The 24,226-nt window shown below is 44.3% G+C and overlaps 1 protein-coding gene across 1 annotated transcript in view; it reads right to left on the reverse strand.

The window, feature by feature from the left end:
- RRAS2 (RAS related 2) overlaps nt 1–20,473 on the reverse strand; it is a 42,431-nt gene extending 21,958 nt beyond the window's left edge. Inside the window, exon 1 of the mRNA XM_005529011.3 lies at nt 20,179–20,473. Coding sequence (XP_005529068.1) covers nt 20,179–20,283 — 105 coding nt within the window. The 5' untranslated portion in view covers nt 20,284–20,473. The remainder of the gene's footprint in view (nt 1–20,178) is intronic.
- Nucleotides 20,474–24,226: the final 3,753 nt, after the last annotated feature.

Consider the following 24,226-nt stretch of genomic DNA (forward strand, 5'->3'; position numbering starts at 1 on the left):
CAATTTGCTCAAATATATAAATGCCAAAAGGGACTGAACCCAAAGAATGAAAGCTTCCAGAAGTTTTGATAATACCACTTGTTCTGCTGGGAAACAAAAACATTGAAATTACTCTTTCAGACCCAGTAACACATTTTTATTTACACTGCCAGGTCACTGTAGACATTGATAGCAATGCACTAGCTCCTGTCCTGTAGGGTTTTTTCTATTACCAGTAAATTCCATGGAATTTTTGAACACCAGCTTGGACAATATCCAACACAATAACACTTAGTTTCATTAGCAAAGTCTGGAGTGCTTTATTTTTCAAAGATTTGTTGACTGATCATTAAAATCTAATTATTTAGGAAAAAGCTATAAAATAGCACTTCCATCTAATAAGAACTATTGCTTCAAGAAGATAAGCAGAGCTTATTTGCCCAAATTACATATTTATTCAACTCCAACCTTTTGGCCTTAGATTAGACTGTCTAGACTAATTTTGCAGACTACAGACAATTACTATTATCTTTAAGTTAGGAAAGTGTCATAACCAGAAGTGTCAGGAATGCTGAAATTACAGTTGTGTGTTATTTAGCCATCTATTTTCATTAGCAAGGCTAATAATTACTAGCTTTCCCCCCAGATCCTCACCCAACTCAGTAAAACACATAGCAGTTATCCTGGAGCATGACAATTTTAAATGATAATGAAATAATTGGTTGCCTACCCATGAAATAATGGACTCCTTCAAAGTGTGTTAATCATTCAGGAGTGCCAGCATCAGAGGCTGCCTGGTGCATATATTACAATGGTAAAATGTGCTGCAAAATTAATTAAAATAAAAACACACTGGGTAACTTTCCTTCAGAAAAGGGCGTCTCAACAGCTTGCAGGTGGCAAGCCGCCAACCAGAAATTCATGCTAAAAACTCCAACAGCCATAAAGCACTAAACACACACTTCTAACACACCAATTTCTGAAGTTTTCCACACACCACAGTGACAGGGCATGAAAGCCACACCAAGCCAGGCTGAATAACCCAAAGGGTCCCATGCTGCAGGCCCAGCAGCTCAGCAGCCGGGCGCACCCAGGGGTTTTTTTTTTTTGCACATCCATATCAGTCATCAATCACACTGTATTCTAAGATGAAAATGTGCTTTCCTCCACCTGAAACCATTTCTCAGAAGTTTGTGACTAAGCAGCAAAACCTCAGAAAGAAGGAGAATTTGCACTGGTCAATAAGTGGTTTTTTCCATGTGATCTGTACTTGCAGATTTGGCTGCTCTGAGCCTGGCCAGCACACGGGCTCCCACAGGGACCAGGGAGCAGAACAAAGCACTCCACTCACTCCCAAATCAGCAAAAAGCTCCATAACCTTCATGTCCCCCTCTGCCAAGTGGAGTTTTTCAAGAGATTCAAATTTCAGCACCCGATTTTTAACTCAGACACATCAAGGAGAAGCACTCATAACCACACTTTGGGATTTAGAGCCAAACAACAAAAAAGCTGAAGAGCATTTTTTATCGTGGCTCTAACATAAGGTGTCAGGTTAACCCACCTAATTGTGAGAGTGAAAAGGAAGGAAGGGGATCTCTTCCAAGGCAGGGCAGGCTGCGTAAGCCTTTTCATGCTCAGGACAGTGCGTTCAGACCTTCCTGGCACACAAGCCTTTGTTTTGTCCGACTGCTTGGGCACAGTGTTCAACAGATGCAATTCTGACAGATGGGAAGAAAAAGAGCCCAGACCTAGCCATTGTAAACTGAACTTAGCAAAGCAATGTGGTCACTCCACCTTTGGAGCCGGATGTGTTGTGTGTGGTAGAGTTGTTAGAAGAGTCAGGATGGAGAAATCCTACCCCATGTGAGCAGGGAGATACCCAACACGGATATTTCAGGGATGCAGGCTGACCTGACATCATGATGTCAGAAAGCACAAGCACATTAAGCACATCTGTAGTCTCACAGATGTGGACACTACTGCTTCAGAAATAACTGTCCAAAATTAATATCACTGTCCTCAAAATTCCAGGTTTCTGGAAGAACAAAAGCTTAGAAATCAAGTACATAGGTGCAAGAGGCTGCAGTGTGGACTAGTGTAACTGAAACAAAGTTTCAGCTGGACAATCCACTTCAAAAAAAAAAAGCAATACAGGGTATTTTCCATCACAGATACCAGGGAAGTACAGTGCTTTCCTTTCCAACCTAATCAGTGCTTGCAGAGAAGTTTAATCTTAATGTCCTTGAAGAATGTCTTCATAGTCTCTCTCATTACCAGCAGCAGCAGATTTCAAGATCAAAGGTTATTACTCCTTCCCATCTGACAACAGCGTGATTCAGCCTGGTTTTCTCATCAAGTGGCTAAGGCACAGGACAGCCCATGAGGATTGTTTACAATAGCCTATGTAGCACTTCATTTCTGACTTTTCAGAAGCTAAGCCATGTCTACTGGAACTTCCACATTACAGGCAGACAGCTGAAGTTCTTAGAAGAAACACATGAGGTAAAAGAGAAAGTTTTATCCTAAATATAAATAAAAACAACAAGGAAGCCCAAACCACCAGACTCATGTTTGGGAAGACAGAATTTATGGCTCCACTCCATGTTTTGCATCAGCATCCCACAAGACAACCCAAACATGCTGTCCTGCAGCATCTCCAGACCCTGCACCTCAGTGGCACAAGGTTATTCAGCAAGATCACTGAAATCAGCACATTTGCAGAGTGACACATGAAGCTTATGTGCAGCCCTAGCATTGTCTGTGCACCTCCTTCAGAATCCACACTCGCTTATACTCAGCTGAAGAGTATCAAACGGGCTGGTACCTATTTTTCCTGAGTTGTTTTACAGTGTGCACCAGAATCAACATCAGAATCACAGAACAAGCAAGGGGCAGAAGCTTTCTGGGCAGAAGATGCATGGATGGCCATCCTTTTGTTCCACCAAGCGAGCACCACACAGAGGCCCGCCCCAGCAGCACGGCAGACGCAAAACCAAATCGTTCACAACTGGAATATTCACTAGGGAGCGTGACAGAGGCAAGTTCTTGAGTAGCACCATCCTCTCAATTAGCCAAGACTTTAAAAGCACAATGTGACCAATATTGTCACAACTCACATACAGGGAAATGTGCACACAGACCAATTCCAGGAACCAAAAGCTACTGAGTGGTTTGACCATTGCTGATCCTGACATGAGTACAATTTCATTGCACAGAACTGGTTATATGTACTGTCTTGCTAAATTAGCTTTTTAGCAGATCTGCAGGGAAAAGGAAGAGAACCTAAAGCCCCAGTAAGCAGAATTAAAATGCTCTTAAGCAGTGCCAGAATTTCCAGCCTCAGCAACTTCAGATTTTGAAGAGTGTCAAATGGAAACACATTTATGTCCTCAAATTTTATTAAAAATGCTTTTACCCTCAGTAGTCAGTCTAAATATTTAAGAAAGCAGCGATTTCCATCTAAAAAAACCCCTTATTTACCAGCAAAACATTTGGTTGTACTAAAACCAACCACAGTGTTTCTTCCCCTTCGCCTGTGCACCTGCGGGTGTGGTACCACTCTTAGTCAGCATCACCCCGCTCACAGGGCAGGGAAACACATAGAAATCTCAGAGGGAGTTTATTTTTTACTATGAATTATCACAGACACCACCTGGAATAGAAAAAGATAGCAATAACTAACATTACTTAATATCTATGGCATTGATGTTAATGAGGGATGAGAGCTGGATGAAGCACCTTGTGCCGTGGTCTGAGTAACACGGTTGTGAGCAGTCAAAGGTTGGACCTGTTGATCTCAGAGGTCTTTTCCAGCCTAACTGATTCTGTGATTGTTATATGAGTATTTCCCACGACTTTTTGAGTTGGAGGGCCTACTCAGTTGGATGTCAATCCTGGCTTTTGTACTTTTAGAGCACGTATGTCTTAAAAGCAACGTGATAGCTCAGTGAGAATGCAATTAACCCTGAACCACATGTTCTTATAACTAAAGCAAAAAAGCCAAACATCTGCTGTAAGGGACCCTTGTCATTCCATTAAAACCCAGAGACACAGCACACCAAGATGCATGTTGGGAGACCTGGTCTAATGTTAAGATCTACTTCATGCCACAAACTAGTTTTATGCGCAAACACCTACTTTTACGTTTCAAAAAGCCACAACTGTGACGAACCACATCAAGAAACTGCAAGCAAACATTCAGCTGAGGCACTACACAATCAAACACCACACACAGTCAACAAATGTTTTTACAGTATGGCCATTTATGGTAGCAGTAAAGAAGGCAAATAAAAGATTGGAGCAGTTTCACGCTGAGCACCATCGCTTCCCATAGTGGAGCTGATTCTAAGTAACAGATTAAAACCACGATTTGTATCAAACACCACATCTACAGGCAATGCAACCTTATTTCACGAATTCACAGTTTGAGCTAGCAAGTATTTTCTAGAGTCACACAGACCTTAGGATCACTGAAGATCTGTTTAGTATTTTCCTCTCTAACAATCTATATAACAGTACATGAGAGCAAGTTCCAAAATAGTTCTCTACCCATGCGTGAGTGAAGTTCCTCCAAAGGGAAGAAGAGTTTAAAGATCAAATTAAGAGCAAACACTTCCCATTCAGAAGCACATGAACTGCTGAAGGGAAACAGTGCCTAATTTCCTTCCAGAGCTGGATGCTCAGGCTGAACCTGAGCTCCCCAGTGGAGACCTTTTCTCACGAAACAATGGGTATTGTAATTCCCTGTTTGAAGCACAAGTGCTCCATACACTGACCCAGCCACACATGCTGTGACAGGGAGAGTCATTCTCCACCCTTGGTTCTGTCTTCTAAAGCTTGTAAACACAGCTTTCCTTAAGTAACTGGGCAAGCAGATTAATATAGCAAACAAATGCTCCTCCTACAGTACAGCAGCAAACCCTGTGAAAACTATTAAATGCATCTACAGAACACAAGAGCACCACAAGGATGCAAACCTCCACTGGATTAGAAACTTTCCACACTCTTCCCTCGCTCTTCACCTGATCCTCATATTAAAAGCCTCTGGGACATCATCTATGCTGCAGGCACACAAATCCTGACAAGATGGTATCTCCACAGTATGGCCTTTGCTGGAATCCCAAGGCTTAGCACACCAACCATCAACAGAAAGGAAAGACCTCTGGCTGAGGGACCTTGCTCTGTCATGTGCTTTGCTTCAGGGAAATGTCCCATCCCAACCAGAAGAGGACAGAAGCACCATCAGACTACACACAATACATCTCAGCTCAGTTCAGGTAAACAAACTATTATTCTCATCCTTTTCCAAAACTGTAACTTTATGTGCTTATTTAAACAGATTTGAGCCCAGTTTTCTGTTGCCATTTCCTAAGAGCTAAATCTTTGGAGTCACCCAGGTAGGTCCACACAAACCTTCAAAAACAACTCTTGAAACAAATTTCACTTGAATAGAATAAATTCTTCCCTCCCTCTCCTTCTACTCCTGTTCTGAATAAGATAATCTAGTGTTTTAGCAGGCTTTCAAGTTTTAAGGGAAAATAAGGAAGGCACACCACTAAAAATGCAAAGAATTTATTTTTCTCCTACAGCATACTCACACTGACCAGTTTATCATCACCTCCTTATGAAGACTGTGAGGCTTTGGGATTTTTAGATTGTTGAAGGTGTGAACTTAAAAACTAAGGGTTCAAATTCAGCTACTTCAGTTCAGTAACAGCAATAGTTGAGATCTGCTCGGGGGGTTTCCAGCAAGGTGATTTCCCTTCTGCCCCGTGTGCACTCATTCTTACAAAGAATTTGCATAAGTTCTCAAATAAACTTGTTTTCTAAACCTACAAGCCAGCCTGCACAGAGCAGCCAAACCACATGATTTTTACTTCATTTGCATTAGAAGATACAGGCTGACTTCTCTATGCATTTTTCTTTTACAGTCATCAGTTGAGGAGAAAAGCATTATTATCTGGAAAACACAGGTGCACATCAGAGGAACATAGGTCATGAAAAGCACTGGTAAATATATTGTCTAAACCATGTACAAGGATGATCAAAGGCAAGGACAAGGGCTGATGAAAAATAATTTGATCATGCTAGTTGTATTTCTCCACTTCAGACAAGCAGGTTCCACTAGCAGCTGCTATCTTTCCCTCTGATTTTATGACTACCAACTTGTAACAAATCTTCAGGGAAGCTTCCTTCTTCAGGACAGACACTGTGAACAGCGACTGCCACAAAAGTAACTCTAATTTGTTTATTATTAAAATATTTTGCCTTTGAAAACCACATTAGACCAATATCCTTCAGGCATATAGCAAGCTCAAAAAAGAGTACTTTTATGAATTCCACAAACAGCACTGAAAACATTTGATTTCTCCACAGTTTAGAACCAACTTACAAGGAAGATCCTTTTTGTGGCTGCTCTTACTCACTTTTTAGGCTCCTCCAAAGCAATCCCTCCTTTCCTCACTTAATTTCTGGAGGCCACAATCCTGCAGAGGCTGATTCTGGAGTGCAGAAGGGACAGCACAAGAAGGCCTTGCTACCCCACACAAAGAGGAAGAAGAAAGCAACCCAAAAGCTTCTGCAGCATGAAATGCAGCAATTATAAAATCCACAAACAAAAACATTAGAAACAAACAATATTCAAGTTGTCTCTGCAAGCAAGTTCAGACTGACAGGAAATGAGTAGCTAACAAGTAAATTACCCAAGCCCAGTTCAGAACATGTACAGAAGCAGGGAACTCATATCAAACCAACCAGACTCACTACATGTCACAGTCCTTCTGTACTAACTCTTAACTCCAACCTCTGCTAACCTGCTACTAACAGGTTAATAGCATGTGAAAAAGGGGCTTTACCATACATCTAGTAGGGAAAAGAGCTTAAAACATTCTGCCCTGAAGGCAAGAACATACCCCGTCACCTAAAGCCACTTGTTTTCATTAGGAAATTGATCTACAGAGCAACATCTAAATTCAAATTGCAACATGCAACGGTCTTCCCTGGTCCGACAGGCACACGTAATAAAGTATTGCCTCAAATAAGTAGGGAACATCATTATTTGATTGCTTTCTTGAGCAAAGAACTCCTGCAAATCTTTCATTTAAAGGTATCAAGAGGCAGCAGTACAGCTGCCATCTTAAAATGTGTGAGCAGTATGCAAAGACCTTCAATCTGTTTACTTTCAGAAGGCAGCTTTAGAATGCACGGGGTTTAATCAGAGGGTTGTTTTTTGGTGTTTTTTTTGTTAGTTAAAAAAAAAAAAAAACAAAAACCTTACTGCTATTTCCGCTCCCATATTCTACCAAGTAGAGATCTTGTGGTTAAGGCATTCAGTGAAGAGAAAACAGAGCGTGGAATGCACAGGCAGACAACCCTCTGCACCAAAAACCACAGGAAAGCACATTCGTTTCTCTCCATTTTTATAGATTAGAAACAGGTTCTTCAACTTCTTCACACTTAGAATAATGGACTATTCAGATTTGCAGTGATCACAGGTGAAGCCCCCCGACAGGCAGTCCCTCAGTGGGGCAAGCAGAAGCCCTTCAGAAGCCCTTATCTTCTCCTATAGCTTAACTTGGATGTAGCAGAGTGTGAACATCCCTCTGAACTCAGCCTTAGCACCACACAGCCCTGCCAGCGTTTAACAGGCAGCAAAGCTGATCTTAGTTACAAAGACAGGCTGGATGCTACCAATTAAAGGCAAGTAGTTTCTCCTTTCAGCTTTCTTCCAGCATTAGAAAGTATTTTAATTTAAGTCATAAGTCTTAGAAGACTCATTTCCTGTGCGTGTGTTAAACTCAACCTTTCATAATGACCAAAACTCAAAGCTGCCTGGAGGGACTGTATGTGTTACAAACACGTGGAATAGAATAGAATCAAAGCCCACTAAAGCATTGATAGTTTTCTTTCATTATACATATATATATATATATGTGTGTGTGTGTATTTTTTTTTTTTTTTTTAACCAGGAAAGCAGAGCTATAACAAAGTCCTCTTCAAGTAAGTTTTGGCACTGACAGTCTACATGCTTCAGGGTTTAGGAAATGACCGTCAGATCCTGAAGACATAAAAACAAATCTGGGGATATCTTCCCGGGAATGGCAGTGACAGCCCACTGCTAGGAGAGCAGGCAGCAGTTCCTTTGCAAAAGCTCACACTTCAAAGCACAGGCTGGAGGCTGACAGAAGTCAGTGCTCCAATTTGGAGATGTTCTGTCAGCAATAACAGAACATGGGGTTTTGTCCAGGAGAATCAAGGAGCACGAGTCCCCTTCCCTCTATCTATCACGTGTTTTCTGGACTGAGGAGAGACAGTCCATTCAAGGAAGGAGTTACAAAAAGATGAATAACTAGGTGAATAGTGCTAGGCAGTCACAGTAGCATCTCATAACTCCTAGCACAGGGGAAAAGCTGAGATACTTTTCAATTTCTCACGCTACTCAATTGGCATGGGATTAACTCATGTACAAAACAGCTACCTAAAGTACATGTGCTGCAGGGAGTTTTTTAAGTTTTAACATAAGCTGTTCAGCTGTTAGAAAACCCAGCCTCAATTATCTAGTCTGATGCAAGTGGCTGCAGTTTAAATTATTCATCTTCTGAAATCACCCTGAACAAATTCTTCCAGATCACCCCCTTGCCTCATGCAGGCAGGCATCCAGTATCTTTTTCAGGAGATCAGCTCAAGAGATGCAGGGCTTTTGTTTATTTTCTTCAAAGCATTTGTAAATGGAAGACATGCACAGAAGACAGAATTTCAAGGTGCAATTTTAGCTCTTAAACTACAAGAAAAAAAATTAGAAAAAAACAAAACAAAACTCAAACCTTGAGCAAAATCCCCAAATCAACTGGATTTTTAAACCCCAGTTTCAACAAACAGACACACAGATCAGCACAGACCAGATTATTTTCAAAATCTGCTCTAAGTGAACAATTTTATTATCAGTTTCCTTTTTTGGGAAAGGACCTCTGGCATGTCAGTAGAAATATTCAAGCCCTCCCACAAAACAAGTCAAAGCAGCAAAGGAGGAGGGGAAGCCACTATTAAAAATGTGTGGAATGTAACCTACACGGCAGAGGCAGATAATGGGACAAGGAAGTTGACTACTTCAGATCTGAGGCTCTTTTCCCATTCAGTCCCACCAACAGAGACACTGGGCAACTTCAAATTTACAAACGCTAGTGAATTTTATCAACTTTTGTAGGATATACTTGACTAAAAATAGTTAAACAGACAAAAATAATTTGTCAAATGCTTCAATTACCTGATAGACACTATATCCATTCCAATGGGTGCAAAAACTTCTGGACAGCTAAAGGAAAACATGTCTTTAGCTACTTCAAAAGCTGTGCTTGAAAGTGTCTTTTTTAAATTCAAAGAACTTGAGATGTCTGCAGTATTATATTTGAGTGTGCTGCTCCAGCAAGGCAGAAACAAAGCAGAAACTCTTTGTGAGACAAAACATTTTCTATAGTTAGTAGATTTAGGTCACAGATACAGGAATTCAGAAATGCTTCAGGTTTTAAACATCCTTGATGAAAGTAAAGCACTCTGTTTGAAACGTCTCCTTGTACTAAGTGATGTTCTCAGGACAGACCAAAGAGCAAACCCACCGCCGGGCAGTCTCAGTGGTCTGAGATCTACAGGCTCCTACAGCAGCTAGATCAGCCAGAAGACCACAACACCTGAAAAACTTCAGAGCTGCCTTGACATTATCAGCTGAACCTGAAAGAAACCAACCCGCCTGCTCCATCAGCTGCTCTGACACGGTCTGAACCCCGAGACTTCAGCTGAACACCCTCTGCTCCCAGAGCAGGACTCGCTCGTCAGGATTACACACAAGGGGCCATTTCACAACCCTCCCTGTGCCCTCTGCAAGAGCAGCAACCCCCCTTGGGTCTCAGCCTGCCCCCAGAGCGGGTTAACCTCCCCCCATTGCACAAGGCTGCAGTTGTACGTGCATCATCTTCCGTGGTTAACCCACTGCAGAAGCTGCTGCCTGTCCCACCCAGCCTGCCTGCACAAAGCCCTCACCATGGCTCTGCTGGTCCCCATGAGCTACAGAGAATTCTTCCAGTTCTACCTGGACACTCGTGATTCTGGGATTCTTCCTACAGCATCACCCCGAGGCTGATGCGGGATGACAGAGCAAGTTACAAACCATGTAATTGCCAGAAGCAGAAGCATCTTAAATTACATTACGACAGAAGGCCTGGTTTTTATGTAAAATTTAATGGTAAAATCATGCTCAAGAAGTTAGAGAGAGCAGCCTGACTCCCTTCTGATAATTTCTTGATGATTCAGGAGTGCCCCCAGAGGATTAAAACTCCCGAATTCCAGGTACGGTGTACAGCTTAAACACGCAGTTTTTGCAGCAATCAAACCAGACAAGAGCTTTATGGTTTAGTACTCCTTCACTTGGTAGCATCACTTGTACAACATAAAATAATACTGTCCCAGCAGCTAGAGAAGTAGTTAAACCGACTCTAAAGAGCTGGAAACCAAAGCTACTGTGGCTTGCTGACAACCTGCTAAGAGCCAGCAATAAAAGCAAGACAGGATACTCAAAGTGGTTGGTCCACTGGATGGCACAGACAGAACAATTCATTTCTAGAAGCATGAAAACCCCATCACAAACGTCCCTCTCAAGGCCCCTACAGAGACAGAAATCAGATTTATCTCCACAGTTTAACAGGTCTCCTTCAAATATTCTCAGATGGTAAGACAAGGCACAGCTGCTTAACTTTGCTGATGTGCTAAGAAGGATTTTGGCCTCACAGGCTCACTTTCAAATTGGAGGGTCTGGAAAATGTTTATCATGGCATACACCCATCAGAAAAAAGCTTGATCCAACACTACAGGAGTGGTGCTAAGCACAGGAGGCTATCACCTCCATCCATTATATTTTGAGAATTCCCATTCTTTCCATTCAAGATGCAAACCTGCTTCACAAGGAGGGGGAGCGTCAGTTCAAGGAAAAATCAAAGTATGGGAAATCAAAGTGACACAGCACGTATGGGCACATCTTGGAAAGCTCTCAGGATGTGGTCAAGTTTCAGTAACATAGTTGGGGGTCTGAGAGGAGGCAGGAGAATAGGATGCAAAGGCAAAGATGCTGTGTTTTCTGGAGGACTTCAAAGACAAGCTGCCAGGAAAAAAAAACCATAAGCAGCAACTGAAATTGCAAGGCAAAGTTAAAATATACTCACTATTGCATTCTCAGTAATACTGGGTCATGCAAAGCCAGAATCCATTTAAATACATCACCATTACTTTACTGGGTTTTGCTAATGAAGGCTTGTTAGTGTGAGCTACTAGAGGAAAACACTGTATGCACATATACAAGTACATTATAGACTGGTACCTTTCTACATGATCATAAAGCACCTTCTTAAAAGGATGGAGAAACACAGAAATATTATGAACACACAGTTAAGTAACTCCCTACCTCAAGCAGTGCATATTACTGTAATCCCACTTATTTTCCCTGCATAGAACAAGTCCAATATAACAGAAGAAATTTAGTAGATCATTTTTCTACCCAAAGATGCCAGATTTTTCACACAGATTTATCACTGGCATCCTACCATTTCATGGTCTACTTACCACGTATGAAGCAAAACACTCAGATTTGCTTGCAGGTTTATGGATTTATGTCTGCTTAAATGAGGAATACTGAAGATGCTCTGCAATATGAGCTGGGTTGTTAGTTTTGTCAGGAAAACTCAAAATGGTAACGAGAGTGATTTTACAAATTTCTTTTCCTAGGAAATATAACTGGTGACTCAACATATTATATCACTACAGTTACAGAATACCCTGAACAGGACTGGAAAAACAATTTGCTGGTAAGTTGTGTGGAAGCTCAAGTTTATTTTCTGGCTTAGAAGACTTGAGGAAAGTGACACATTTGATAGTTATTAATGTGTGTGCCCACAGCTAATCTGCTGAGAAAAAATGCTTCTCCTAGGTCCCCTGAATAAAGATTTTTGTGGAGTACTTTGCTTGTGAGTGTTATACTAATTTTTTTTCTTCAACTGCACCATTTTTATGTGTCAGTGCTAACATCTAGTTAATTATTAAAGCAACGCTGGTCCCAGCAGCCAGCACTTTATGCTATCTTTAATGGTGCCCTTCTGCATACATTCCTATCACCTGAACTCATTCCTATCTGGATTCACCAAAAACTCCACTTTCTGCTCACAACCGAGAAGCTGGTGCAGGGCTGGTTAAATGAGCTCGACTGCCAGATGAAGTTGTTTGCAGAGCTGCACAGTGAACCAGACAGGGTAACTGATCCCGGGTAAAAACATTCCCTGGTTATTTTTAACTCCGATGGCTTGTGGAGTTTCGGTGCACTGGAGGGAGTAAATAGCTGTAATGGCAAACTGCTGTGGCAGCAGGGGCACCTTCTGAACATTTTTCCTTACTTGTAGTACTAGCTTATCAAATTAAACCTTCAATTACAGCAAAGCCCTGTTTCTTCAGGCTTGAAGAACAAAAACATTTCCCCAGCCTTGTGCCTGCCCAGTGTCAGTCCCTTCTAAAAAGCAAACAATCAACTTGCCCTCGCTTTCAAGGCCCTCCAGTTCCCCATCTGCACCAGCACAGCTCTCGTGGTCACATATGCAGCCCTCACTTGTCAACTGCAGGTCTGGGGAGCTCCACACAAGCCTCTTCCAGAGGTACCTTGTCCTCTTTAGTCTCTTTGTGAGATTTAGCACATGTGTATGTTACAGAGATTCACCGTGAGCTCCATCATCCAACAGGATCTCCCCCTGTAAGCAGAGTCTGTGGCATTTCCCCATGCAATGGAGAAGTGCACACAGTCTTCCTCAGTAGCCCGCCCTCAGTCAGGTTTGAGACTCTGTCCAAGTTCTCCATCTCCTTTCCCATTCCAGCAGCAGATTAGAATCCCTGACCTCGCTGCAACAACAGCCCTTGCACACAATGCTTGATTAGTCTCAAGATCAAGCACTTCAAATGTGAATATGTGACCTTCTTTAGCTTAACCATGAACAGTCCATGACACAGCAGTCCAGACAACCCTCTTAAAAACACCCTAGTAAAAGCAAGCAATCTACAAAAAAGTGATTTCAACCTCACCAAAGCTCCATCCAGAAGCACCACTGTGTACCATGAGCTTCACACACTGGGATGTGACCAGCTTAAGTATAAGCATGGTGAAGAAAAGAAAAGGCAAAGCAAACATCCCTTGTTTGCTATCTCCTTTAAGTAATTAAGCTCTAAAGAGAGGAAAGACCTGTTCCCATTAAGTGCCCTACAGGCTATCCCAAACCCAGGCTGCAACCACACTTGAGACATGAGACAGAACATACAAAATAGCAAAGAAGAGATGATAAAAAAGAGACGAGAAAAAAAGTTGTTCACTCAGAGGACGTCTTCATAAAGAAGGATACAGTTCAGGGTGAACAGAAAGGGCCTCACTCACTGCCCAGACAGAAATCATTCACTTGGGATCTAACTACAAGTTTGTAGTAGCAGGCTACCACTGCTGTCTCTCAGAATTTCAAAACAGAACTCCAGCAGCTTTGTACGACAAATCCCTTGCAGGCCAGCATTGCCTAAGTGCATTATTTGCAATTAAACTTTTCAATCTGGCTCCCTCCTACTCCTCACAGTAAGAGTTTGTCTTGGTTGTTCAAAGTTACATCCAGAAGTCTTTGGACATGTCCTGTGCACAACAAGTTTAAAAACAAAATAAATAAAAAGGGCCAATTACAAGCATGATCTCTGTTTTAATGTTGATTTTACATACTTCTTGAACTAGAACAAGGAGTGGTGCATTGATCTGGTTCCATTTTCCTTTAACAGTGCCTTGTGACCATAACTGAAGACGAGACTACCAAACCGGCACAGCTAAGCCACCTGAATTGTTGGAACAAAGGGAGAAGTTCTCTGCTTGTGTCACACCAGTCTAGACCTGCAGACTGACTAATTTGGGAAGGTCTGCAGCAAGCCTAGCTTCCTACCAGCCAGCCAGAAGTCTTTTGCATTCCACTTCACGAAGCTGGTATTTATCTTTGGATACCTCAAGGAGTTCAGTCACAACATTTCCAGTGCCGGGAATGCTCTCGGTAAGTGCGAACAGGTTGCACAAGGTATAAAAAAACGAGCCATTTAGGCCCTTCCAAACTCTTGGAATATAAGGGCCCTACTTATAAGAGCCACCCTCCACCACCACTACTGAGCCCTGGAATTCAGCGCTCCAGCCAAAACCAGAGGCAGGAGCCTCTCCCTCTAGTACGGGAAGGAGGCGCAGGGCTGGAGGCCAGCGGCTGCCTATTCATCCCCGGGAGGGCAAAGGGCATGCCAGGCACTAATCTGGGAAACTGTGCCAGCACTCCTTGTGCAAGTGGCAGTAGGAGTCGACCTGATAACCAAAAGGTACATCAATATTTACTCGCTATACAAGCAGCCACTGCTAGGAGCTAAGGCACAGAAAGGCGCTTTCGGACTGCCACGTGGGTTAAGTTATCCCACAGGAATTTCACTTTGGAAAAGGATTTGTAAATCGCTCAAAACCAGAACGGTGAGTATCTCAAAACTTAAGCCCTTTTTTTATGCCAGCTTTTGAACCCAGCTCAGCTCTACCCCGCGAGCGCACCAGTGCAAGGCGTGACTGCTGCCTAACAGGATTCAATGTCCCACTGCTGGCCGTGCTGGAACACTCAGACACAGCCTGAGGTTTCCTGCTTGCCTGCAAGGCAAGCCTGAAGTCACCTACCACGTCCCCAGGCTGTAGATCTGTAACCAGAGTGAGCCCAGACTTTTGCTTGGTAGCAGTGCTGCAGGAAGCGAGGAGCCGAGCGGTTCAAGTTTCACAAGAGGGGCGACAAGCAGCCCTTATTATTCCAGGTGACTGCATCACAACTCCTTTGTTTTGATTAGGAGTTTTATTTCCCACCTTTAACCTCTACAGATGTCGACAATCAGTTGCTCCTAAACTGTATTTTGTCACCTCGAGTTACGGTAAGGAGGCCCCAGCTTTATCTCAGTGTGAGCATACCAGTCCCAGCGTAGCCCTGCGTGAATCCGCAGCCTGGAATCCCTGGCATTTAATTCCTTTAATTTGCTTGTGCGCTTACTCCAAGAGCATTTTTTGACGGTCAGAGAGGGTTAGTCAGACTATCCAGAAACTGTGGAGGGATTTGCACATCCCAAGCCCAGCAGAGGGAAGTGGGGCACCAAGACATCAGGGTCTGTCAAACACCCAGCACGCCGGCTCCAACACCAGCTGCACGTTCAGTTGTTGCTTTTCAATCTACTTTACTACTCTATTTTGGAGCTTGGAATTCATATATAGAGCATAAAATTCAGAACAAGCCATTTTGTTGCCCAACAGCTATTTCAGAGATAAAAGACACTTTGAGATAACCCACCTTTGGGTTTATTGCTAGTTAATGAGAACAGCCTTGTAAAAGCAGCAGCTCGGAAAAGGAAAGGGAAAAAGGGAAAAAAGCCTGAACAACTGCTCAACCATCCATCTGCAAGTCATATGCCTGCTTTCAGACAAAGTGTCTCATATTAAAATTCAAGAGTCAAAAATCTACATCCAACTAATTTAACTCACTAGTGAGTGGAACAGTAAGCTCAGCTCCAATCAGAATTTGTTACAGACACTTTAAGAGCAGTAGGAAAAGTATTTTCTTTTACAAACTTGGCAGTAAGATTTGAGCTTGTAAATACCACATGAAATCAGTAAACAAAACAAAAAAAAAAGCCCCAAACACTGAAGCCCTACGCAGATTTTGTATTGTGTTAAGTGTTTTAGCAGTTTCAAACATGTTCATGCACTACCACAGGTAACATTAAGCTGACTGACAAACTGAGCTCAACTCAGCCACACTGAATTACATCCATTCAATACCATCTCAAGGGTCTAGGGACATTTATTAACTGATACATTCATACAAGTCACCCAAGCCTACTCAGCATGCAAAACTATACAAGTCATTGTCACAAAACAAAAGGCAGTTTTACAAAAAGGAAAAAACCACCAGGACAAATAAATTTATCAATTCTGATCAAAAATAGACAGTATTTTGCACAGCAGGCTTGAAATAATACGAGTGGCTTTCTTGCTGCATACTGCTAAAACTAGCTATCATTCAGTTTTGCAAAAAAAAACCCCAAAAAACCATGAAGTAAATGGCAACTGCAGGATAAATAAAAAATAAAAAAAATCAGAGGGTGATTAGGTAGTTGCTAGGCTGTATTCCCTTTGAGCAAGGAAACCTGAATATTACAAAGGGCTGAGTTACAAGGGAATGTGGGGTATTTTGTGACAGACCTCTGCATGACAGCTGGAGGAAAGCTATTGTGGCAACAGCTGTGTGCTCTGCACAGCTCATACTCCCAAATACCTCAGCCTGCTAAGAGGCCAGTTAACTGGCTGCAATGCATTTTAAAAGTTTTCTGCCTCTTGGGATGTGAGCATGATGGATTATTTGTGTATGTTTTCAATAACAGAAGGAATGCTTAGTTCTACCACTTAGACTTTTACAAAATGCTGTGGTGTAATGCTGAGCTATCATTCACTGCTGTTTTCCTGGAGTTTGTAGCTGCAACATCCCATTAACTCTCCTCCACAATTAAAACATCTTCACTTCCTGTCTTACCAGTGCACAGGCTTGACAGCAGTAAGTTCATCTATCATATCCTGATTTAAAGGAAATGATCTGATATTTCCAGGATGGTATCTTGGCCCACCAACAGCAATATCGAGCTGCCTTTACCCCCCTAGAGGAAGAATTTAGAGGAACACACTGCTCCATCTAACCACTGAAAGCTTTGATCTGCTAATTCGTGCTCCAAAGTTACGCCAAGGTGTCAGATGAGTGTCTGAGAGGCAAGCACAGGCAGCTGTACACAAGTGACCACTTACACCTCACTTACTCCTGCTCGGCACTAATGAGCACAGAGACTAATGAACTCGGGGCACCAAGGAGCTTCCATGGTACGAGATGGGTTTGCTCACACTCAGCCTCCTCACAAATACACTGCTGTTCCAGGCACAGCAATCATCAGGAACTGATACTCTCACACACACAGGGCAGCAAGCACAGGAGCACTTTGCACTGCCACAACCTCAGCCACTGCTACTCCTGCAGGAACGAATGCTCTGTGCTTTCCCACCATCATCTGAACGAGGCAGGGAAGGATGGGCTGTGCAGAGATCCCACAAAGCTGGCAGAAGAAAGAAGATTAACTGGTTCTTCTTACATCCTCACTTTCTCATGTTTCCCTTTGTTTTATCTGAAATCAAGGAAGAGTTTTCCCATTTTCAAATATGAATCTCCTGTTTTCTTTCAAAGATGCAACGTAAATTGTGGCACATGCTTCCTCATGATATCCTGTCACCACAAAAGTCTTATTTACTGGAAAAAAAAAGCACCACTGAAGTAAAAGCAACAGCTGTACTCGAGTACTAATTTACTGAAAATTGAAAAAGAAAGCAAAGCCAAGTGTAGAAATATTTGCTAGTATAAGTAAGAAAAAAAAAAAGCTTTCCTTTTTAAGCTTCAAAACTCAGTTGGTGACAGCCTTATTTTAAACACAAGCAGTAAAGAAGCAAAAAAAGAATTTAAATCCTCCACTAACATCAAGCTCTGTCATGCAGCAAAAGCTAGTACTGATCCACGTTTTAGTGAAGGCCACTACATGTTTGTCACTTAATCCTAAGAAATTCCAAAAATGAAGCACGTGACTTGCTTGTAATCAATTTTAAAACAACTTGGAGCAGTCTCTGTGCAGCCTTAAAAGACAAACGAGGTATTTGGCAGTACACTTGCCTTACAGAAACTACCCAGGTGCCTGCATGGCAAAGCACACGCTTGATAACATCACAGCTTCAAGAGCTAAGGAAGACGCTGTGGGATATAAATAGTACACCAAGCCTCATCTCTTATTGTCCAAAACCACACAGCAAGCACGGAAACAACACAAAACTCTTCTCCAGCTACCTGAGATACTGCCCAGGTCTTTATTTCCCAGCTATTTTTCTTCAGTTTTCTTTCGGGTTGTTTGGGGTTTTTTAAGGCTGAATTTTCTGCTAAACTTCACTTTGCAGTGACAAGATTTTATCTCAGGATAAAGCTGCCGAGAGGGCAAGAAGATGGAGATAACTTAATGCAAACTGACAATAAGTTGTTTTGAAGAATTCACCCTCAATGTATCAGCTTAACACCACGGTGCTGTTCCCTCAACACTCTTTCAAAGTGAACCATTTATTTTTCTGCTGTTAATTTGAAAGGATCCTTACATGTGACAAAACAGACACAGGTTCCTCTTTTGCAGATATTTGCTGAAAGACAAGTGTCAGCCACAGCACTTGACCCAAAATTCACATTTATATGTAATTTAAGCTCAAACTTTCAGGTTAAAGAATTCATTCTACAAGTACTCAAATACTGAGGCTATCCAGTACTCAGCAGAACCTTACTGCTCTTAAAAAAGGCAGCCATATAAAGGCATCAAGTGTGAACTTCCCCTTCTTTCCTCCTTACATCTTTAGTATAAATTACAGCCCTTTTGTTGCAAAGATAAAGTTATCCCAAAGCCCTGAAAGCTGCTATGGAATGCAGAAATCCCTTCAGCAACATTTCCCAAGACAGCAGCATCTCAGGACTGAAGCCATATCCAGCTGCACGCATTGCTGCCACAGCAAGACACAGCAACACCACCTAAAGCAGCAGAGCCCTGCTGGAGTCAACGGCACCCCAAACCCAAACCAGCTGCAGAAAACTCAGGGTTTCATTATCTCCATATGCAAGCAGTGAGGAATTTAGTCCTGACACAGAGAGGACTGCAGTTATTCCAGCCCCATCACCTTCAAACAGACCAACCAGCCAGTATTTTACCTAAAACTGACCAGCCATCTACACATCTGACAAAAGACACCTGAACACTACACCTCGAAAATCACCATTCAAACTAAACTAGTTCCAAAGAACCAATTCTCCCAAAGCAACCCCTCTTTTAATGTTCTGTATAACATTGGACCTTATAAGCATTTGGGTATCCAGAACTTATCCAAAAATTCAAAGTGCTGTTTTCTATGTAGTTACTTAGTCTAGGCTGCAGAGCTTAGATTCTTAACGGAGCAGTTGAGCTGATGAACACACACATGCACGTGTGAGTGAAAAAACCCACTGAAATAAAAAAATAGTCTATTTGCTCTCAGATCACCTGTTCTAACAAAATATTAGCTGAGAACATCATTGCCCCAAGCATTAAAAGACAAGTGTGCCCCGCTGTCAAGCAGCCCGTCTGAGGGTAGGTAGAGCATTACCGCCTCTCCTCAGTGGAATAAAAGAAAACAAACAAGAAGCCATGCTCTCCAGATTTGCTGCTCTGCCGTCAGCAACAGCAGCAAGCACAACGCAAGTAGTTGTCTCCTCCTACCACCATAAACAGAGGTAGAAAGGCTAACAGCAACAGGGCAGCGGATGAAAAAAAGTAAAGGAGGTACGGGCTGAATTCGCGTCGAAACAGTAAAAAGGGATCTTCCTCGTACCATTGACACGCACCCTTTGTATCGCCTATTCGGGCGTGTTTTATTACTGAAAACGAATAGACGAAAAAGTTCAATTGTCCACAAGTTGCAGGATCAACAGCAGGCGCTCGGAGGGGCGGTGGGCGCTGGTCGGTCCCGGCTGGCACGGCGTGCCCCGCCGCAAACACCGCTCCTCCCGGGGGGAGCTGCGGGAGCTTCCTGGCCCCTTGCCGGGCCAGCACAAGATGCTCAGCCCGGGGCAGCTATTTCGGAGCCGGACGCCGAGTGCCACCGCTCCCCGGCCGCGCCTGCCGCTTCCCGGGCGGAGCGCGGGGCCGGACCCCGCCCGCGACACCGAAGCCGCCGGTCCCAAGCGCGGCGGCGGCCCCGGAGCCCAGCGCGCCCGGCCAGCGAACCCCACCCCGCCGGCGGCGGCCGCCTCTTCCCGCCCTCCGGAACCTTCCCGGGGGCTCGCACCAGCCCGACCGCCGCCGCCCCGGGCCCCTCAAGGTCACGCCGCCGCCTCCCCGCCCCGGGCTTCCCGCTGCCCCGCCGGCAGCATCCCAGGGCGCCGCCGGGAGCTGCCGCCCGCCGCGCCGGCTCCAGCCCCGGCCCCCCCGCGCCGGGCAGCGCCCAGGCCCCGGCGGGCGGAGCGCTTCCCCCCGGGCGCCGCGGCCCCTCACCTGGATGAACTGGATGGTGAGCGCCGACTTGCCCACGCCGCCGCCGCCCACCACAACCAGCCGGTACTTCTCCTGCCCCGGGCCGTCCCTGCAGCCCGCGGCCATGGGGGAGCCGAGCGGGGCGATCGCGGCAGCGCCGCCGCGGGGTCCGACGCCTGCCTCCCTCGCTTGGCGCTCTCCTCCCGGTGCCGCCGGAGCTGAGCAGCCGCAGGCCCGGCAACAGCAGCGGCAGCAGCAGCAGCGCCCGCCCCGCCGTGCGGCAGCGCCGAGCGGAGCGCGCAGCACCGCCCGCCCCCGCAGCCAGGGCGCCGCGGCACTAATGGCCGCCGGGGCGGGGCCCGCTCCCCGCCATGCTAATGAGGGGTGGGACTCCTTATCTGCATGCAAATGAGGGGCGGAACCCCTTGGCGCTAATGGCGGGCGGGGCATCCCTTATCTGCATGCTAATGAGGGTGGGATATGCGCGAGCCGCGGCACAAGCGGCCGCCGGGGGGCGGGGCCGCGCTCGTCGCCATGCTAATGAGCTCATGCATATGCATGAGGGGTGCCCGCCCCGCGGCACCGCCACGCCGCCGTGTTTGTGTCCCCTCGGCCCCCCCGGCAGACAGCGAGCCTCTGTAATTACCCGGAGGTAATTAGCGGTGTCCTCATGGGCTTTGGTGGGGCGCCCGTCTGAGTGCCTCATCAACATTAATGAGGCTCTGGATGCCCGCGGGATGGGAAGGGAGGTGTCGGTGACCCTGCCTACAGATGCAGAGCCAAGGCGCAGAGAGGTTTGAAGCCAAAGCGTCGCTAATGTCGCTTCCCACCGAGAGGGAAAAATGGGAAAAAGTCGTAGCGACTAAAGGCCTCCACCATTATTCGTCAGGTTTCCTTGTGACCATGCAGGTGAATGGGTTTCTCACTCATTTGGGCCATCCTCTCCTCCGAGTGTCAGCCACCGCTGGGTGTCACAGCCCCGTATTCATCCCCTCCTGTCACAGCACTCTGGTTTCGGTGCGTGGTGAATTCACCCTCGGCATCTCCACCACCTCGGCTGGGGACAGGTTGCTGTGATCTTCCAGAGGTGTCCTGCCCCTTTGGGTTATATCTTACTGCACACCCAGCACTCACATGGTCGTAATACAACAGAATGTTGTAGAAGCAGAAGTTTTACTGTTAGACCAACTTCCAGGGAATTCTTTCTTCCCTTCCTCTCCCCTTTTTGTGAAGGTATAAAGCAACCAGCCCATGTATGTCTAATTCTACACACGGGCACAGAATGCCAGAGAGCTGTTATCGTGCTCCTGAAGGGCATAATCACATCAGCAACACTCCTGTTGTTCCTCCTCCCTACAAACAAAACTCCAGAAGCAGTGCACGCATGGAATCGTGGCTGAAGGAACCTGACCTGTACCACGCTGGAGCTGTGTGGGGAGGCAGGGACAGCAATCCGTGCTGCCTGCTGCTTATTCACCCAAAAAACCCAGACTTTGAAGGCATTTCAGCTCTGCACCGAGTGAGGGGAGGGTGCCACAGGAAATGCAGGAGCCTCCTTCCCTGCACAGACCCGGGACAGCACTGACTGCCCGGTGCAGTAACTAACAGAGATGCACAGAGGAATTACAGCTTGTGGAGCTAATTAAGAACTAATACGATATCATATATACACATGGGGGCAAATCCACGATGTAGCCTAATCTTAATTTCGCAATTCTTTAACTGAATTTCTCTGCTTAAAACTCCGAAACTTTAAAACCAGTAACAACATCCTGCAAGACCCATTCTGTCTCAGGGAAGAAGAGTGTCCGACGCTCAGGAAACAAACTGATATTTTGTGAGTTAGTGGTGTAAGTGTATGAGAAGGAGATACTTTGTCCCCGGGGTTCACAACAGTATTTTGGAAGAGGAATGCCAGCGCTCAGGCTCGGTTTCCTCGCTGTTCTCCAGCGGTGATAAACTGCTTTTTCACATCCGTTTCCTTATTGCCCATGCCAATCAGAAATAAGGAACAGCTCCACAGGAGAGAATACGTAGCCTAATATTTTCCAGTTCGGAAAAAAGATAAGTGAGAGGGAGATAAAACAGAGGTCTGTAAATTCCTAAGCAGCACAGGGAAGTTGAACAGAGAAAGCCTCAAAATAGGAGAACTAAGGGACACCCAGTGATAGTAGGAAGAAACAAGTTTAAACAAACAAAAAAGGATGAAAAAGGATACTGTTTTCCACAGACATTATCAATGGCACTGTGGAAATCTCTACTACAAGGGGCTGTTGAAAAAGAAACTGCATGTGAGTGACAAAAGGTTAAAGTCACAGAGCAGAAAGCAGCAGAAAGCAGCTACTGAGCACAGGGACCAGGGATGCAGTTTTGACTCGGGAAGTCCCTAAAGCACAGGCAGCCTGCAGGCAGCTTGGCTAAACAAAGAACCCAGTTTATTCCCACGTGTCCTGGTTCTGGTGTTCTCTCGCCTACAAATCCATTACTGGCCACTGCCAGGATCAGGGACCCATGCAAGTATTAATCCAGCAGGACAAGTCTCCTAATTCTTAATTGCGTTCTCTAGCCTAAGAAAAATCAAAAGTACAGACTGTGAGGAAGTGAAGCTGCAGCTAATTTATCAAGTATTGAGTGTTTTTTAATCAAAATACAGCTACAAACTCACAGTTGGCCATTAGTACAGTAACCACTAAACTCCACTGCCAGGAATGGGAGTGATTTGAAAAGCAGATTTTAAGTGAGTTTTAAGTACATGCTAATCTCTATGCAAACTATTGGAATAGGATATCTGAGTTCTTGGTTCAAAGTTACATAGAAAGCCAAATTTTTATTATCCCTTATTTTTCAAGTTTCAGTTTCATTCTACATAATTTAAAACAAATTTAGTATTCTGAAAACAATATCAGTATTGTCACTCATGTAGCTATCCAATCTTTTGAATTCTGCAAGGAAAATCTTGTACTTTAAATAACACTGACAGATATGACAAAGGGTTAAAATAACACAATCATCTATTATGATCAAAAGATTCTATTGAAAAAAAATACTGCTAAATTTTTGTATTTGTAAATTTTGAAATCTAGTTTCATAAATAGAGTTATATTCTTTCAAAGCACAAAGCAGTGATCACAGAAAAACAGAAGATGGATTGAAAGTAATGAACAGCAGTGGGCTTTGTAGTTTTGTAGCTGCACCCAAAGATGTCAGTAAGAATTGTTTACTCTTTGGTGTATGAACATAGGTAGTGGGAGAGATTATCAAGTATAGAGACAGTTTCAAACTAGGGCAGCCAGGGCAGATCCAGCCCTGGAAGTGCCAGTCTGTACTCCGTGCACACACCTTGTCTTCCTTCAGGAACAGCCCTTGCTGTGAGCCCTGGTTTCAGAAGACAAGGGGTGTACATGTGAATGAAGGCATGGAGATGAGGATACTCCAGGATTCACTTCCAGATAACTCACCTGGGAAAGACTTGACTGGTAGGTACTTCACCCAGCAGGTGAAGACAAGGAACTTGTGACTGATAGGAGGCAGCAGGGGAAGAAGATGCAAAAAGGGTTTGGAATGCTCCATGCAGCCAGGAAAATAAATTTCGCAGCACCAGTTTTCATATCCCTAGGGGGGTAGTAAATGTGGGATTACATAACAGAGAGGAAGAACTCAAAATACCAAGACTTGAGATGATGAAGCCATGGCCAAAGTTTTGCTGAAGCAGCTGGGAAAGAAAGTACAGCTTTTAGAAGCATTGCATAGAAAGAAGCTGCGTCATTTCAGGTCTAGCCTGAATATGCATATTTAAAAAGAGGCAAAATCAGGAATGACATCCAGATGGCAGGCTTAAAAGAAAGATCACCATAGTGCTTTATATAATGACAGGGAGGGAAAAAAAAGACTTCAGGAAGTGCTTGAGGGAAAGATCCAGAACTTTATTTTACATTGGCAGCCTGGCAAAGATGTGGGTTTGGAAGGTTAGAAGACGTGTGTGCAGTAAGTGACATATTGAAAGCTAAAAAGTGCTCCATGAGAACCTAAAGACTTAATTAGAAGAAAACTTGTTCTCAGGCTTAGCACA

Source organism: Pseudopodoces humilis, chromosome 7 (assembly GCF_049639895.1).
Source record: "Pseudopodoces humilis isolate 2021_Gansu_Grassland_sample_001 chromosome 7, ASM4963989v1, whole genome shotgun sequence".
In the NCBI taxonomy this organism is placed as follows: Eukaryota; Metazoa; Chordata; class Aves; order Passeriformes; family Paridae; genus Pseudopodoces; species Pseudopodoces humilis.